Genomic DNA, 18,158 nt, shown 5'->3' with positions numbered 1-18,158 from the left:
AGCATGTAACTCAAACCCCTACGTTTGGAACATTTGTATTACATCTGAATTTTTTTTCACCTGCACCTCTCCTGCCCTTTCTTCCCTCGCCTGGCAGTCAGCTACTGTTAGGATTTTGCTCACTGTAGATTAATTTTGCCTATTCTAGAACTTCATATAATGGACTCACTTATGCAGTATGTATTCTGTAAGTTCCTTTTACTCAGCATGTTTGTATATTCATCAGTGTGTTTAAGCTTTGTTCCTTTTTATGGCTGAGCAGTATTCTATGTATGAATATGCCACATTTTAATGTTTCACCTGTTAGGTGAACAACTGGTGAACAATGAGCTGTTTCTAGTTTGGGGCTATCATGAATAAAGTTGGTATGAACATGTACAACGTTTTTGTGAACCTACATTTTAATTTAATTTAATTTGGATAAGTACTTAGGAGTGGGAATATCCTAAGTTGATGTATTTTAAATTTTACTAGAAGATGACAAACTTTTTCCTAAATGATCATCCTGTTTTACATTCCCAGAGTTCTAGTAGGTGCACATCCTTATCATTTGCTGTTGTCTATAATTTTAGCCATTGTGTGTGTAGTGGTATCTTCTGGTTTTAATTTGCTCTCCCTGACAATGAATAGTACTTTTTCATAAGCTTACTAGCCATTTCGATATCTTTAGTAAAGTTGAAGTGTCTGTTTCTTCTCTTATTCAGGATGATTTGCCATTCATTTATTTGTTTTTGTTTCTTATTTGCTGAAGAAGTAAGATTAACCTGTAGGTTTCCATAATCTGAATTTGGCTGATTGCCTTTGTGTGATGTTTATCAACCGCTTTTCTATTGGCTTTGGTCTTAACTAATCTGCAGGAGTACTTTGTTCCTATAGTGAGCTTTAAACCTTTTCCCCCCCAGTTTGTCCTCTTTGTTTGCTCATCATGGCAGAAGCTATTTTTGCATGACTGAATTCTTAAATCTCCCCTTTTATAGTTTCAAGGTTTTATGTCAACGTTAGGAACATCTCAGTGAAATGGTTCTGAAAGCACTTGGGGATAAAGCATGAAGGTGTATAACCAAGGTAGACTCTAGAATATGGATGGACTCATTGAAGGTCACAAGGATCACCAAGGTAGTTTAAGAATCTTAATTTGAAGCCCACAGGCAAAACTTAACAAGTTTATTCAAAGACTGTGATTTGAAAACATACCTGGTTGTGGCCAGACTCAGTGGCTCACTCCTGTAATCCCAGCACTTTGGGAGGCCGAGGTGGGCGAATTACCTGAGACCAGGAGTCGGAGACTAGCCTGGCCAACATGGTGAAACCCCATCTGTACTAAAAATACAAAAATTAGCCGGGTGTGGTAGTGCATGCCTATAATCCCAGCTACTTGGGAGGCTGAGGCAGGAGAATTGCTTGAACCAGGGAGGCAGAGGTTGCAGTGAGCCGGGATCATGCCACTGCACTCCAGCCTGGGTGACAGCAAGACAAAAATAAATTGCGGAATACAAGCAATGTTATGCTAGAAGAACGTAGTATTTGTGATAGATGTTGTAATTGAATATGAATGATACTTTACTTTTTCTTTTCTTAACTTTACCTTCCACCAGCACACTCCTTAATGATACTTTTGTGCCATAAAGCAGCATCCAGAATGCTAAGTCATTACTGCTTTCTGGAGACTTATACAGCTTTTTCACTCTACTTGCCCTTGCCCTTTGGAAGCCTGAGTTACCTCTTCTTTACCATGCGTAATTATTAAGTCTTAGGGATCTGATATCCTCAGTGATGCTTACAACCACTTGCTTGTTCTTTTTTTTTTTTTTTTTTTTAAGACAGGGTCTCACTCTGTCGCCCAGGTTGGAGTGTAGTGGTACAATAATCTTGGCTCACTGCAACCTCCGCCTCTTGGGTTCAATCGATTCTCCTGCCTCAGCCTCCCGAGTAGCTGGGATTACAGGCATGCACCACCACACCAAGCCAATTTTTGTACTTTTAGTAGAGATGGGGTTTCACTACATTGACTGGTCTTGAACTCCTGGCCTCAAGTGATCTGCCTGCCTTGGCCTACCAAAGTACTGGGATTACAGGTGTGAGCCACTGTGCCTGGCCTACTGGTTCTATTTTTAAATTAATTTTACATTTCAAGATAATTCACTGACTAAAGTTTGTGCCACTTATTCTAGGTGTAGAAATTATGCTTGTCAGATACGTGGTTTCTGATTTGGTATATTGACTGACATGCTCACAAGAATCTTTATACCATAGTAGTGTGTTAACATCAAAATTAACCTGTTCTCGGCCGGGTGCGGTGGCTCACGCCTGTAATCCCAGCACTGTGGGAGGCCGAGGCGGGTGGATCACGAGGTCAGGAGATCAAGATCATCCTGGCTAACAGGGTGAAACCCCGTCTCTTCTAAAAATACAAAAAATTTGCCGGTGGTGGCGGGCACCTGTAGTCCCAGCTACTCGGAGGCTGAGGCAGGAGAATGGCGTGAACCTGGGAGGCGGAGCTTACAGTGAGGCGAGATCATGTCACTGCACTCCAGCCTGGGCTACAGAGTGAGACGCCATCTCAAAAAAAAAAATAAATAAATAAAAAATTAACCTGCTCTTAGCATGGGAAACCTCAGTCATCGATGATAGTTCCCAAACCAGCTATTGTCTAAGAATTATTAAGATTTGACTTGGTATAACATTTTGGGTAATACATTAGGCTAAGTTAATTTGAAAGAAGTTTTACTGTAAATCAAAACAGGACCATTAAACTACTGAAATATAATTATTTAAAAAGGGCCCCCATTTTTTGGTGAACAAAACTGAAATGAGACTGTAATGGAGAGCCTTCTTTCACAGAATGGTTAAATCTCCTTTAAGAGTTTCATTATATGTTTTTATAACTTGACTTACAAATAGTGAATGAACTAAAGACTTTCTCATAGTTCCGATCTGCTTATCAACCTTGCAAAACTTGGAGTCTATTTGGAAATAAATAAGAACTGAAACTGCATTTAGGGATGAGTTCAGTCAGGTTCTATTGGGTTAGACTTTGAGTATGAAAGCATTTTTTTTAAATATATAAACTTTATTTTAGAGTAGTTTTTGGTCACTGGGTGTGGTGGCTCATGCCTGTAATCCCAGCACTTCGGGAGGCCGAGTCTGGTGGATCATGGGGTCAGGAGTTCGAGACCACCCTGACCAACATGGTGACACCCCATCTCTGCTAAAAATGCAAAAAGTTAGCCAGGCATGGTGGCACGTGCCTGTAATCCCAGCTACTAAGGAGGCTGAGGCAGGAGAATTGCTTGAACCCAGGAGGCAGAGGTTGCAGTGAGCTGAGATCGCGCCGTTGCACTCCACCCTGGGCGACAGAGTGATACTCCATCTCAAAAAAAAAAAAAAAAAAAGAATAATTTTAGATATACAGAGACATTGCAAAAACTGTACAGAGTCCCTGTATAAACCTCACCCACCTGTATACCTATTGTTAGTATCCTGCATTACTACAGGATATTGTCACAACTAAGCAACCAACTTTGATATGTTACTATTAACTAAATCGCACAGTTCAGATCTTTAGTTTTTTTCCAAATATTCTTTTCATTCCAGGATCCCACCATTACATTCATTTAACCACCTCAGATAGTTTTGTTTTTAATGACTTCAGATTCCCAACCTTTTATTTTCACATCAGATGGGTAATGTCCTGATGTAACAAGGTGTGAAGGAGGCACATCTAACACAGAAGTGTGAAAGCCCAGTCATCATGCTTATGAACTACAGAAGGATCTCAGATTTGGTTTTGATGACCATGACAGTGTTAAGGAGTACTAGTTGGTTTTGTAGAATGTCTGATTTTTGTATTTTGAATGTCTTGTTTTTGTAGTTTTCTGATTGTTTTCCTTCTGGTCTTAGGAGGAAGACCAAAAAGGGGCATTTTCATCACATCAAGGGTACCTGTTATTAATAGGGCTTATCACTCATGATATTAATACAAATGTTCATCACCTGGCCAAGATAGTGTTTGCCAGGTTACTATACAATTTTTTTTTCCTCTTTACATATTGTACTCAAAGCAAGTGACTAAGCACAATCCGTACTCGAAAGGTGGGGAGTTAAGCTCCATCTCCTTGAAGTGGGGGAGGTGGTATCTACATAATTATTTGGGCTTTTTCTGTATAGGAGAGATGCTACTGCTCCTTCATCAGGTCATTTATATCAATATGGACTCATGGGTACTTACTTTATCCTTTGGGTTATAATCCTAAGCTGCATTATTTACTTTGTTGCTGAGATTTGTTTCATCTTTGGCCCTTGGGCATTCTATCAGTTGGCTCCCGTGCCCCTTTCACATACCTACATCCTTGTTTGTGGAATACTTCTTTACTTTCTGGCACTACAAGATACCCTCGATGGAGAATCAGCCATTTCTCTAGGGAGCCCTGATTCCTTTTCTTGGAGAACAGTATTAGAAAACAAGATCTGGGCATTGGATGTACCCGTTGCTGCTGGCATGTCTGCTGCTAGGCCCTCTCAGTGAACAGAGAGATATGCATATGTAGTAACTGAAATATACACACATAATTGTAATTACTTTCTGAATTCTTCTGGGAAGCACAGTATTTTAAAAAAATAGTAAAATATACATAAAACCTGCTGTTTTAACCATTTTAAAGCGTACATTTATGTGGCATTAAGTGCATTCACATTGCTGTGCAACCATTACCACCATCTGTCACCAGAATTTCTCATCTTCCTCCAACACAAACTGTACCTATTAAACCCTGACTCCCCATTCTGCTCTTCCTTAAGCCCCTGGGAACCATCATTTTACTTTCTTTATGCTTTTGACTATTCTAGGTACTTAGTGTAAGTGGAGTCATACAATATTTGTCCTACGTATGACTGGCTTATTTCACTTATCATGTCCTTAAGGCTCATCTATATCGTAGCATGTGTCAGAATTTGTTCTTAAAGTTGAATAACATTCAGTCGTATGCATATACTAAATTTGGTTTACCCATTCATCCATTGATGGACACCTGGGTTGTCTCTACCTTTTGGCTATTTTGAATAATAGGGCTGTAAACACAGGTGTACAAGTATCTATAGAAGTTCCTGCTTTGAATTCTTTGGGGTGTATACCCAGAAATGGGTTTGCTGGATTATATATGGCAATTGTTTGTTTTTCTTTTTTCAGAAATCACCATACTGCTGTACCATTTTACATTCCCACCAACTGTGTACCTGAGTTCCAGTTTCTCTATGTCCTTGTCAACACTTGTTCTACTTTTTTGATAATAGCCACCTTAATAGGTTTATAAATTGGTATCTCATTGTGGTTTTGATTTGTACACTTCCCCAGTGATTACTGATGTTGAGCTTTTCATGAACTTATTGGACATTTCTACATCTTTTTGCAAGAAGTGTCTATTCAAGTACTTTGCTCATTTTTTCAGGCTTTTTTTTGTTGCAGGATTTCTTATTTACAAATGTTTTCTCCCATTCCTTGGGTTGCCTTTTCATTCTGCTGATAGTGTCCCTTGATGCACAAATTTTTAATTTTGCTGAAGTCCAATCTATTTTTCCTTTTGTTGGCTGTGCTTTTGATCATACCCAGTAAATTACTGCTAAATCCAATGTCATGAAGCTTTTCCTTTATTTTTTTTCTTTTTGAGATGGGGTCTTGCTCTGTCGCTTAGACTGGAGTACAATAGCGCAGTCTCAGTTCACTACAACTTCCACCTCCCAGGTTCACACAATTCTCCTGCCTCAACCGCTTGAGTAGCTGGGATTACAGGTGCCCACCACCACACCTAGCTAATTTTCATATTTTTAGTAGAGATGGGATTTCACCCTATTGGCCAGGCTGGTCTCCAACTCCTGACCTCAGGTGATACACCTGCCTCGGCCTCCCTAAGTGCTGGGATTACAGGCGTGCACCACCACGCCGGGCCAATAATTCTTTTTCTTCTTTTTAAGAATTTAATAATTCTAGCTGTTTTTCTTCCAACCTTATTGGATGGAACTAGTTCTTGATGCATTTTAAGTTAATATTTGCATATGGTGTAAGGGTCCAACTTTTGTTGTTTTTTGGTATGTAGCTATCCAATTTTCCCAACACCATTTGTTGAAAAGACCATATTTTCTCCACTGAATGGCCTTGGCACCCTTGTCAAAAATCATCTGACCATGTGTGTAAAGATTTACTTCTAGGCTCTTTTTCTATTCCATTGGTTTATATGCTAATTTTTATGCCAGTACCATACTGTTGCTTACTGTAGTTTTGTGTTAAACTTTGAGATCAGGAAGTATAAGACCTCCAACTTTGTTCTTTTTCAAGATTATTTTGAGTATTTGGGGGGGTGGTCTCTTGACATTCTGTATGAATTCTAGGATAGATTTTTCTATTTCTGCAGAAATGTTGGGATTTTCATAGGGACTATTGAATTTGTAGATTACTTTGGGTAGTACTGACATCTTAACAATATTAAGTCTTTGTCTCCATGAAAATATACATTTTTTTTTTCTTGGCCTCCCAAAGTGCTGGGATTACAGGTGTGGGCCACTGTGCCCTGCCAAATGTGATACTTCTATGTCTTAATTTTGTATGGCAACATTTTGAAGTTTTCAGTGCACAAGTCTTTGCCTCTTTGGTTCAGTTTATACTATTGTAAGTGATGGAAAGCACAATTTTAAAGGAAGATAGGCATACCATTAAGTCATGGTATTCATGACTTGGTCTCCTTGCTTTTATGGGAGGCTGCACTAATAACTAAAGATCTTTGGGACACTGTATACATTTTTTTTTTTGAGATGGAATCTTGCTCTGTTGCCCAGGCTGAAGTGCAGTGGCGTGATCTCAGCTCACTGTAACCTCTGCCTCCCGGGTTCAAACGATTCTCCTGCCTCAGCCTCCCCAGTAGCTGGGATTACAGGCGCACGCCACCACGCCTGGCTAACTTCTGCATTTATTTATTTATTTAGTTTATTTATTTTAGTTGAGACGGGGCTTCACCACGTTGGCCAGGTTGGTCTCGAACTCCTGACCTCAAGTGATCCGCCTGCCTTGACCTCCCAAAGTGCTGGGATTACAAGTGTGAGCCACTGTGCCCAGCCTAAAAAAATTTTTTTAAAGGCTAATATTTATGTGTAATTCTAAGTAAAGTCTCAAGTGACTATTCCTCCTTATATTGTGTTACAAATATCTTTTCAAATTAATTTAAAATTAATTATAAAATAACTTTTGCTAATTTAGGGCAACACTCCTTTAGTCCATTTTGTTCTCCACATTATGTATAGCACCTATAAGAGTGCTGGCTCATGTAGGTGGCCAAAAAATAAAGACTCAAAACACAAATGTTATTTAGGGTAAAAAAAAGACAATCAACAAACTAGGCTAGAATTATTAGATTTTATTTTTCCCCAGAACTGTTAAACTTCAGCTTCACCAAGTAACAGGCTGACTTTTGGAATAACAACTCTTTCCCAAGCTGTTAACTCTTTCCAAGAGACAGAATTTATTAAAAAACATGGTTCCAGGATATTTCCTCCCCAGAATTCTAAACCAGTCACAGAAAGAATCATACCTTCTTAGGTCTTGATTAGAATGAAACAATCTATAGACACATGTAACAGAATCAAAATAGTATATAATGTTTCTTGCCTTCTCTTGCTCAATACACTTCTCTCTTTTCCCCTGAAGAGTTTGTTACTCAAAGATGTGGAAGTACAGTCAGCCGTCCATATCCATGGGTTCTGCATCCATGGATTCAACCAACTGCCAATAAAAAATATTCAGAAGAAAAAAATTCCACAAAGTTCCAAAAAAGCAAAACTTGAATTTGCCGAACACCCAGCACTATGTTGAATCCATGCAAATGAAGTGATGTGTAGGTATTTTATTAGGTTTAAGTAATCTTCAGATGATTTAAAGTACACAGGAGGATGTATGTAGGTTATATGCAAATACCATATAACCCATTCTGTATAATTGGACTTGAACACCCATGGATTCTGATATCCAGTTGGGTTCCTGGAACCAAACCCCCATGGATACCAAGGGATGACTGTATTGCCCTTTCCAGGAAAGCATCTATCACCTTTCATTCATGACTCAGAATAAGGAACTCCTTATTCAAACGTAAGTATTCCGAGCTAACTGTTCTCAGCCATCAACAAATTAAACTTGGCCAGGTGTGGTGGCTCATGCTTGTAATCTCAGCACTGTGGAAGTGAAGGTGGGAGGACTGCTTAAGCCCAGGAGTTTGAAACCAGGCTGAGCAACCAATGAGACCCCACTAAAAAAAAAAAAAAAAAAAAAAAAAAAAAAAAAAAAAGGCCAGCCCCAGCTACTTGGGAGGCTAAGGTGGGAGGATTGCTTGAGGCCCAGGAGAACAGGGATTCAGTGAGCTGTGATTGCACTACTGCACTCCAGCTTGGGCAACAGAACAAGACCCTGTCTCAAGAAAACAAACTTATTTTACTCTATATTTGACTTTGCTTTAATCAATATCTTCTATTTGCAAAAGCCAAACCCTATTTTTAAAACTCCTTACAATTTCCATTATGACTTGGAGAGGAAGATGGAGGGAACTGGGAAGAGTTGGCTTATTTTGTGGAAGGAGATTCTGAAAAGGGCAGTTATTTACTTTGAAGTCATTAAGTAGAAAAACAAATATTCTTTTTTTTGATAATGAAAACCCTTGTAGGTAAAGACCAGAAAATTCTAGTCCTGAAATTATAATATATTACAATATTATTTTCAGTACATTCAGAATTTATATTACTTTTTAATTTCTTTTCCCTGAGATTGGGTTCACAGTTTGGTAGAAATACTTTAAAGAGGTAGTTAGTAGGGGTGAAGAGGAAACAATGTTTATGCTAACAGCACCTGGAAAAATAAGTAACATCTGTCATTTTGATCTCAGCATCTGTCTCTCCCCCTTGAATCTGCAAATGTAACAGAAGGAGATGATCATTTTCCTTTTTATTCTTATCTGCCTGGACTCTCTCCTATTACATCCACCCCAGTATCACTAATAAAAATGAGTTGCCCTTCCAAAGATATGCTATAAAGCAAACCCTCAATGTCAGGTTGTTTAGAAGAGAAAGGCTCAAGTGAGTTCACTTTTATTCATACAGTCATTAGGGAAAATGAGCAAAATTTCCAGTAACCCCAACCACTGCCTTTTCTCCCTGGACCTAGTTAATTCCTATCAACTCTTTAGTTGACTCTAAGAACTGGGCTCTATGAGATCCTGACAGCTAAAACACCGGTACAGAAGAGCCTGCATAAACGTTTTGGTCCAGGTCTTGGCCTTCAGTCTTATGATGGGCTGGTGGAATATTGCTTCATCAGATGCTTGTGACAGGGATTGCAAACTCGCTCAGGCTTGATACTTGAAGGAAGAGGCAGTTCATTTGTTGAACAGGCATCACAGAAGGTTCCTCTGCAGTTCTTACACACATTCTACGAGGAGAAGAGGAGGTTAGGCGGGGAATAGAAGAGGTGTAAGGCATAAGGATTCATGGGATATAAAAAGCCAAATGTGGCAAATGCTCAATGCCTAATCAAACAATGACTGGATGTTTACTATGTACCAGATAGTATCTGAACACAGGCCCAATCTACAAAAAAGTTCACAGTCTAGTTTTTAGATTTAAATGAAAAGAAGCAGTGCCGTAGAGTTAAAAATAAAAACAGGTAACATAAAAATCACTTATATTTAGAATATACTTCACACATCTGTTCCTCATACTCACTTTCAGGTAGGTTAGTTTTAAAATTAGTTTGCAAGTACCTGTGCATACACCAAATACGGCAGTGAAAGAGCAATGGATTGAGTGAACAGGCTAGGATTAAAAAATGTGCTGAGTACGAACTGAAAGTGTAATTCCTAATACACTGATGTGGTTAATGCTTTCCTGTGATCTCTGGTGCTCTAAGCACATCCGCTGGGTTATAAGTGCAGCAGGAGCACAGCTTCCTGCATCTTGTTCATAGGAAATTGTTTGGTTTTCCTAAACGTTTTGCATCTTTAATGGTCAAGCACTGAGAGAGCAAGAAGTCACTATAGCAATGTCAGCAGTAAGGCTGTGATAGGGTGGTATACACAAAGCTCCAAGCGTCCTCTATAAAAAGCTGTGAAGAATAATTTCTCCCATGAAGTGCTACCTTCATGTCAAATAATTCATGTTCCTGAGGGTGAGAGGAGTAGGGGGTTGCTTTCATTTGAAAGCCTGAGAATTTTTGTCTGACACATAGAAGTTAAAGTTGCATGGCTTAGAAGAGGAAAGCCAGAATGAACAGTTTCTTTTATTTTGTAACATGTTTCTATAACTTCCAGTTCTATAAGGGCAGTTTATCTGTTCTCTGACTCTGTGAATTTAAGAGGAGGTCATACTATAATTTCATTTGTTAAAATTTGGCACCATCAGAGATGGTGCTATGCAGGTCATGATCCAGAATTTGAGCCTGTTTCCTGTATCTCTTCCAAGCACGTGTTTCATACGTTCATTTGTACATAACTTTTCTTGAGCATCTCCTATGGATTGGATACCATATTAGATGCTGGGGGATTCTGTGAACAAGACACAGGTCCAGCTATCAAGGGCACTCGTTCTTTCTGAATACTTCCCTAACTCTGCCTACCCTAGAGTAACAAACTGGGAAGGTGCTCAGGCAGACACCCTTGAGGATCGGGTGGAAAACAAGTGGTCTAGCGGGGAGAGTTCATATTCTGTTCTGAGCAGGATAAAGTGCTGAAAGGACTGTGGACTTTGGAGCTAAAGCTAGGTTGGAACCTGGGCTTCATAACTTATGACTTAACTTTGGGAAATATAGTTAGCATTAGATGTTCAACGTTCTCCATTTATAAAATGACAGCTATGAAAGACATAAGCTTGAAAAGAACAGAGACTTGGTCTACTTTGTTCATTACTTTTTCTCCAGCACGTTCTACACAGCAGGCACTCAATATTTACTCATACATTTCTATCTGCTTATTTGCTTTAAATTACATAATTTTTTGTTTATTTTTAGACAGGTTGCTCTGTTGCCCAGGTTGGCGAGCAATGGCGCGATCTTGGCTCACTGCAACCTCCGCCTCCCAGGTTCAAGCGATTCTCTTGTCTCAGCCTCCTGAGTAGCTGGGATTACAGGCGCCAGCCACCACACCTGGCTAATTTTTTTTTTTTTTTTGTATTTTTAGTAGAGATGTGGTTTCACCATGTTGGTCAGGCTGGTTTTGAACTCCTGACCTCGTGACCCACCCACCTCAGCCCCACAAAGTGCTGGGATTACAGGCATGAGTCACTGCGCCTGGCTTCTATTTATGTTTATTTTAACGGAAATTTACTGACACGAATTATGATGACTGAAAAAATAACAGGTACCCAGTAAATGCTTGCCCCTTTTGCTTTTCACCCCACCCCCAGCACTGTGAGCATGCACTCTGCACTCCATGCGGCAAAGTCCCTGTTACGCCTGGGGAGGGACTGGGGGGTGCTGTAGACATTCCTATGAAAAACCTGTCTGTTTCTCACCACAGTTACCTTTGTTAGGCTGCCATCTTCCTGACATAGCTGACACACCTGTGGCTTTCCAGAGAGCAGCAGCTGATCCTAAACCACACAGTGAGCTGGTTAGTTTTTCTTAGTGCCAGAAATATTAGTACTTTCAGAATATGCCTTTTTTACCTACAATATTAATATAATCACACTATAGACTATCTGGAAACTAAATAAACCAATTACGAATAGGTAGTCCTACCACCATACCACTCGGAGAATCCCATCATTATGCTTCCAGCTCTTAGTTTTTATAATAACGTGATTTTACTTCTAAAACGAAAATCCAACACATGCAAGTATAGAGTAAAAAGTTTTAACACCATCCCATTCCTCTTGCTTCACTCTACCATCAAGAATGGAAAGCACTGGGGGCTGGGCCTGGTGGCTCACACCTGTAATCCCAGCACTTTGGGAGGCCAAGGTGGGTGGATCACGAGGTCAGGAGTTCAAGACCAGCCTGGCTGACATGGCGAAACTCCATCTCTACTAAAAATACAAAAACAAAAACAAAAACCAAAAAAAAAAGCAAAGCTGGACATGGTGATGGGCGCCTGTAATCCCAGCTACTCAGGAGGCTGAGGCAGGGGAATCACTTGAACCTGGGACGTGGAGATTGCAGTGAGCTGAGATTGTGCCACAACACTCCACACTGGGTGACAGAGTGAAACTCTGTCTCAAAAAAAAAAAAAAAAAAAAAAAGAATGGCAAGCATTGGGCATGGAAGCTCACACCTGTAATCCTAGCACTTCGGGAGGCCAAGGTGGGAAGATCACTTGAGCCCAGCCTGGGCAACATGATGAAACCTTATCTCTGTAGTCCTAGCTACTTGGTAGGCAGAGGTGGGAGGACTGCCTAAGCTCAGGAAGTCAAGGCTGCAGTGAGTTGAGATCGTCCACTGTACCCCAGCTTGGGCAATACGAGTGAGACCTTATCTCCATTTAGAAAAAAAAAAAAAGGATAGCAGTAGGATTTATTTTATTTTATAACCGGAGAGGTAAATGACAGGGTGACTCAGACATAGTAGCATTCACTGTCTTTCTCATGGGCTTGTCATAAACTATTAGATTCACAAAGTGTTTTATAATCATTTATGTTAGCTTATTTCTAAGTGATCAAAGCATCTTTTTTCTCTCCATTTTATGTAAAAGAAAACTAGCGGAAAGGGATGTAAAGTGAACTCTCCTAGGTCTTATGTCAGGGATAATTTAAAATGTGAGAACGGATGTTTACTTAGTAAACTGTTCAGAGCTGTGCTACTTCCTGTGCGAGCTTCAGGCAATATGTATTTGTTCAGGGTATTGTTAGAAGGATGGTACACTGTATTCACGCATCTTCCGCCCATGCTACCTTATTTGCTGGCTAGGCACGGTTCAACCAACTTCATAATTTATACAAGATGTTTTGAAACAGGAGGCTGTGTTACCTGTTCATCCGTAGGGTGGGGTTGCAGCCTACAATGGAGAAGTAAAAAATCGTGACAAATAGGAACTTTATATTTCCATTTGTATCATTTCAATAAAAAGCTCAGAATAGAAACATTTTTTCAAACAAGAAATACTGTAGGTCTTTTATATTACTAAGAACAACATAATTATTGATTTTGACCTCCAAGGAGAGGAAATTTTCTTCTTAAAATGAATCACTAGAATCTGACCATTGACTTATTATATTAGGGTTCCCATTTAAAAACAGATGAAGTTACATTTTACATTCCTTTTTGCTATCAAAATATTCCCAATGTGTAAAACTCCAATGAGTAAAACTTCCCAATGTGTAAAACTCCAATGGTTCACTGGCCATATATTTTAGTAGCTTTTTTCTATTTGATATTATGGAAATCTATACATTATCCATTATCACGTTATATATTAGTCCTAAATATTCTTAAGATGTGAGCTTTAGCAAATTAATCCAAGAAGGGGAAATGAATGAGACTGTCACCAGAAAACCCATTCAGGTTGAAATATTTCTTCATGAGACTAAGCTGAACTAACTCTGATGTTCCCAGCATGGACTAGAGCCTAAATTAGAGGCGAAGCAAAGCCCGCTCTCAGTTACAGGGAAAATGCACTACAGATTGCAATGGTTCCTATTCTTTTCACTTGAGTAGCAGTGTGACCACCAGACATACACCATGGGGTGACCAGATTTTCTGATGTTCCTTGCCATCATAATCCCAGGAAGCCTGGTATGTCTAACAATTGCAGCTATGACCAGAATAAGTCCTGGAAGTTGCTAATAGGTAGTGCAGAGCCAAAGCACTTAAAAACAGTAGACATGATAAACAGAAGCAACTTGGATAAGTCACTCAGCCTCTCTGTGCGTCTCAGTTTTCTCATCTGTAAAGTTGCATTAGACAGTTTTGTAAGGAATATTAAATCATAAGGAGATAATGAAGGTAAAACAAATTCTAAGTTGCAGAGCACAATTCAATTCAGATAAAAAGAAGCACTATTCTATATTCTCAGGACCTAAATCAGAAGTTGGCATTTAATAGACACTCCTGATTGCTCAAGTAAATGACTTGATGTTAGTTTGGAACTAGGCTGACCCTGAAAGGCACCTGGAAGCCCAGGTTAATTTTATGGCCCTTCTAGTTCCCTTCTCTTTGCTTATGCCGATCTGTAATGTGAGATGGGTGACAGTTTAAGGTTAGCTCTGGATCAAACCATGCTCTTTGGGAGCAAAATTAAAGACTTTGGAATCATTCTGGCCTTTAAGGCAAGAAATGGGCATTTAGGCCAAGCACCTGCAAACTGGACTGTGTAATTTCTCCAGCAGCTGCTTTTGCTCCAGATGACACACTACCTCATTTTTTTTTTTTTTTTTTGAGATGGAGTCTTGCTCATTGCCCAGGCTGGAGTGCAGTGGCGCGATCTCGGCTCACTGCAAGTTCCACCTCCCGAGTTCACGCCATTCTCCTGTCTCAGCCTCCCGAGTAGCTGGGACTACAGGCGCCCCCGCTACCACACTCGACTAATTTTTTGTATTTTTAGCAGAGATGGGGTTTCACCGTGTTAGCCAGGATAGTCTCGATCTCCTGACCTCGTGATCCGCCCGCCTCGGCCTCCCAAAGTGCTGGGATTACAGGCGTGAGCCATCGCGCCTGGCCACTACCTCATTCTTAAGGTGACACAGCCTGGCTAGGGACAGCTGTATAGTTCTCTCAAAACCTCACTATGGTATCCTTCCTCATCACTAACTGCTTCCTCCACCTTTTAACGTAGACCTTTATGTTTAGAGCAGTTAGATTCATAGTCAAATTGAGTAGAAGGTACAGAGACTTCCCACATGCCTCCTGCCCCATCCCTGGTCTCTTTATCAACATGCTGTACCAGAGTGGTACATTTGTTACAACTGATGAACCTACACTGACACAACATCATCACCCAGAGTCTACAGTTCACATTAAGGTTCACTCTTGGTGGTGTCTATAGTCTATGGTGTGGTCAAATGTATAATGACATGTACCCAGCATCACAGTATCATACAGAGTAGTCCACTGCCCTAAATATCCTCTGTGCTCCACCTGTTCATTCCTCCCTTCCCTTACCACTGGCAACCACTGATTTTTTTAATTGTCTCCATAGTTTTGTCTTTTCCAGAATGTCATATAACTGGACCTCCTTCACTTTTTAATGCAGTGGCACTATGTAATATTTAATTATATTTCTAACCTGGTAAAATAAGTACAAAAAGTCAGCTTCCTTGAAACTATCCTATGCTCTTCATCGTGAGCAAATCAGATAGAGTTAGGAAAAAGGAATAGAGTTAAGCTGTTTGAGATTCTCAAGAGAAAGAAAAAATGAGATGAGAGATAAGAGAAATCAGAGTACTTATTTATTTATTTATTTATTTTTTTGAGACGGAGTCTCACTGTATTGCCCAGGCTGGAGTGCAGTGGCGCTATCTTGGCTCACTGCAACCTCTGCCTCCTGGGTTCAAGTAATTCTCCTGCCTCAGCCTCCCAAGTAGTTGGGATTACTGGCAGGTACCACCAGACCCGACTAATTTTGTATCTTTAGTAGAGACAGGGTTTCACCATGTTGGCCAGGCTGGTCTCGAACTTCTGATCTTAGGTGATCCACCTGTCTCGGCCTCCCAAAGTGCTGGGATTATGGGCATGAGCCACTGCGCCCAGCCACTTATTTGAAATTTAGCACATAGGTAGAAACAAGTCATACTCAAATATATTTAAGAAGCTAAGGAATGCTATGTATGACTTATACTTTATTCTCCTGGGAAACCAATTCAGTAAAGGTGGGAAATAACCTCTTAAGTGATCATTTGAGCTTGGGAATTAATCAGGGAAGAGAGAGAGGACAGCCTGATCATCCTTTCCTCTGAAATGGCCTAATGGGTTTGGTTTAATACAAGTTATATGGTTTATTATTTACTAACTTCCACTTCGAATGTCTTCCTGGCATATTAATATTATAAGTCAGTGTCTGGTCGGTGTCAATGCCAATGTATATAAAAAACTCGCCCCTTCCCACCACCCTAGAATAACTTTACATCTTAGTTAATACTTGATTAACAAACACCTGTGGCTTTCTTCCAGGGGCTTTTTTAGTTTAACATTTTCCTCTTGCATGCTGTGCTTCCCATCCTGCCAAAAGAAAACAGCCCAGTTTATTAATTATTCAGAATGCTAAACAACGATGATATTGCACATATTTTCTTCTGCAATGCCTTAGTTTGGGTATAAAGCTAAGTAACTTTTTTTTTTTTTTTAATCAGGGAAGGGATCTAACTTTCAAGCTATGTTTCCTCATTCTTTGCTCTAAGTAGTTTCTTAACTATTCTGATAGTTTGTGACAAATGATTTTCAAAGTAGATATTTTAATTCTTGAGATTCAAATAAAATTCAGAATGTATTCTATTTACTTGCAAAGTTGGCTCATGATATCAGCTACTCCTTAGAGGAAGTATAATTTTTTTTTTTCTTTCCCCCAGACTGAGCTCTGAAAAACTGGTAAAACCAAAGATGGCCATATCCATCAGACTATAATCCTCTGGATGTTCAATCAAGTTGATGCCCGAGGGCCACAACTTTTTTTTTTCCTGAGACAGGATCTCGCTCTTGTCACCCAGGCTGGAGTACAGTGGTGCCATCTTGTCTCACTGCAACCTCTGCCTCCCAGGTTCAAGTGATTCTTGTGCCTCAGCCTCCTGAGTAGCTGGGATTATAGGTGTGCACCACCATGCCTAGCTAATTTTTGTATTTTTAGTAAAGACGAGGTTTCACCATGTTGGCCAGGCTGGTCTCGAACTCTTCACCTCAAGTGATCCGCCCGGGTTCAAGTGATTCTTGTGCCTCAGCCTCCCGAGTAGCTGGGATTACAGGCAGGCGCCACCATGCCCAGCTAATTTTTGTGTTTTTAGTAGAGACGGGGTTTCACCGGCCGGGCCTGGTGGCTCAAGCCTGTAATCCCAGCACTTTGGGAGGCCGAGACGGGTGGATCACGAGGTCAGGAGATCGAGACCATCCTGGCTAACACGGCGAAACCCCGTCTCTACTAAAAAATACAAAAAAAACTAGCCGGGCGAGGTGGCGGGCGCCTGTAGTCCCAGCTACTCAGGAGGCTGAGGCAGGAGAATGGCGTGGACCCGGGAGGCGGAGTTTGCAGTGAGCTGAGATCCGGCCACTGCACTCCAGCCTGGGCTACAGAGTGAGACTCCGTCTCAAAAAAAAAAAAAAAAAAAAAAAAAGAGATGGGGTTTCACCATGTTGGCCAGGCTGGTCTCAAAGTCCTGACCTCAAGTGATCCATCCGTCTTGGCCTCACAAAGTGTTGAGATTACAGGCATGAACCACCCAGTGCCACCATCTCTATAGCCTGTTCAACTCAAGCAGTTTTCTACTTGGCAGGACAGATGTAGTTCCAAACTGCATTTCTTTTTTTTTTTTTTTTTGAGACGGAGTCTTGCTCTGTCGCCCAGGCTGGAGTGCAGTGGCGTGATCTTGGCTCACGCGATTCTCCTGCCTCAGCACCTGAGTAGCTGGGATTATAGGCGCCCACTACCACGCCTGGCTAATTTTTGTATTTTAGTAGAGACGGGGTTTCACCATGTTGGCCAGGATGGTCTTGAACTCCCAATCCAGGTAGTCCGCCCGCCTTGGCCTCCAAAAGTGCTGGGATTACAGGCGTGAGCCACTGCGCCCAGCCTCAAACTGTTTTTCTCCCAATACTCTTAAGCTCTGCCTGGGCAACTTTTGTTTGTTTTGCAGACAGAGTCTCAGTCTGGCACCCAGGCTGGAGTGCTGTGGTGTGATCTTGGCTCACTGCAACCTCTTCCTCCTGGTTTCAAGCGATTCTCTGGCCTCAGCATCAGGAGTAGCTGGGATTACAGGTACATGCCGCCAGGCTTGAATGCTTTTTTGTATTTTAGTAGAGATAGGGTTTCACCATGTTGCCCAGGCTGGTCTCAAACTCCTGAGCTCAGGCAATCCACCCACCTTGGCCTCACAAAGTGCTGGGATTACAGACGTAAGCCCCAGAGCCTGGCCAGGTGCTGGGCAGTTTTTAGGGGTACATTTTTTTCTGTGGCACACACACCCACTGCTGCTTGCCTTCAACTGTTGCCTATGTGCATCCA

The 18,158-nt window shown here is 40.8% G+C and overlaps 1 protein-coding gene and 1 non-coding gene across 21 annotated transcripts in view; both read right to left on the bottom strand.

The window, feature by feature from the left end:
- Nucleotides 1–3,673: 3,673 nt before the first annotated feature.
- LOC119622515 (small nucleolar RNA U13) lies at nt 3,674–3,774 on the bottom strand. Its single transcript, XR_005239131.2, has one exon. It is a non-coding gene; the product is annotated as a small nucleolar RNA U13 (small nucleolar RNA).
- Nucleotides 3,775–7,385: 3,611 nt separating this feature from the next.
- RUFY3 (RUN and FYVE domain containing 3) overlaps nt 7,386–18,158 on the bottom strand; it is a 105,810-nt gene continuing 95,037 nt past the window's right edge. For 6 of the 20 annotated variants that reach the window (XR_005239124.2, XM_037994705.2, XM_073017396.1 and 3 more), the window contains 4 exons: nt 16,104–16,168; nt 12,983–13,010; nt 11,542–11,610; nt 7,386–9,457 (listed from right to left, as the gene is read on the bottom strand). Coding sequence is in view for 12 of the 20 variants with exons in the window: in XM_037994705.2 (XP_037850633.1) it covers nt 9,314–9,457; nt 11,542–11,610; nt 12,983–13,010; nt 16,104–16,168 (306 nt within the window). In the remaining 8 variants the exon portion in view is untranslated. Of the gene's footprint in view, nt 9,458–11,541; nt 11,611–12,982; nt 13,011–16,103; nt 16,169–18,158 lie in introns of those variants that run through there. The other 14 variants (XR_012093353.1, XM_037994707.2, XM_073017398.1 and 11 more) reach the window with 11 other exon arrangements.

Source organism: Chlorocebus sabaeus, chromosome 7 (assembly GCF_047675955.1).
Source record: "Chlorocebus sabaeus isolate Y175 chromosome 7, mChlSab1.0.hap1, whole genome shotgun sequence".
Classification (NCBI taxonomy): domain Eukaryota; kingdom Metazoa; phylum Chordata; class Mammalia; order Primates; family Cercopithecidae; genus Chlorocebus; species Chlorocebus sabaeus.
This window is presented reverse-complemented; position numbering and strand designations above follow the sequence as displayed.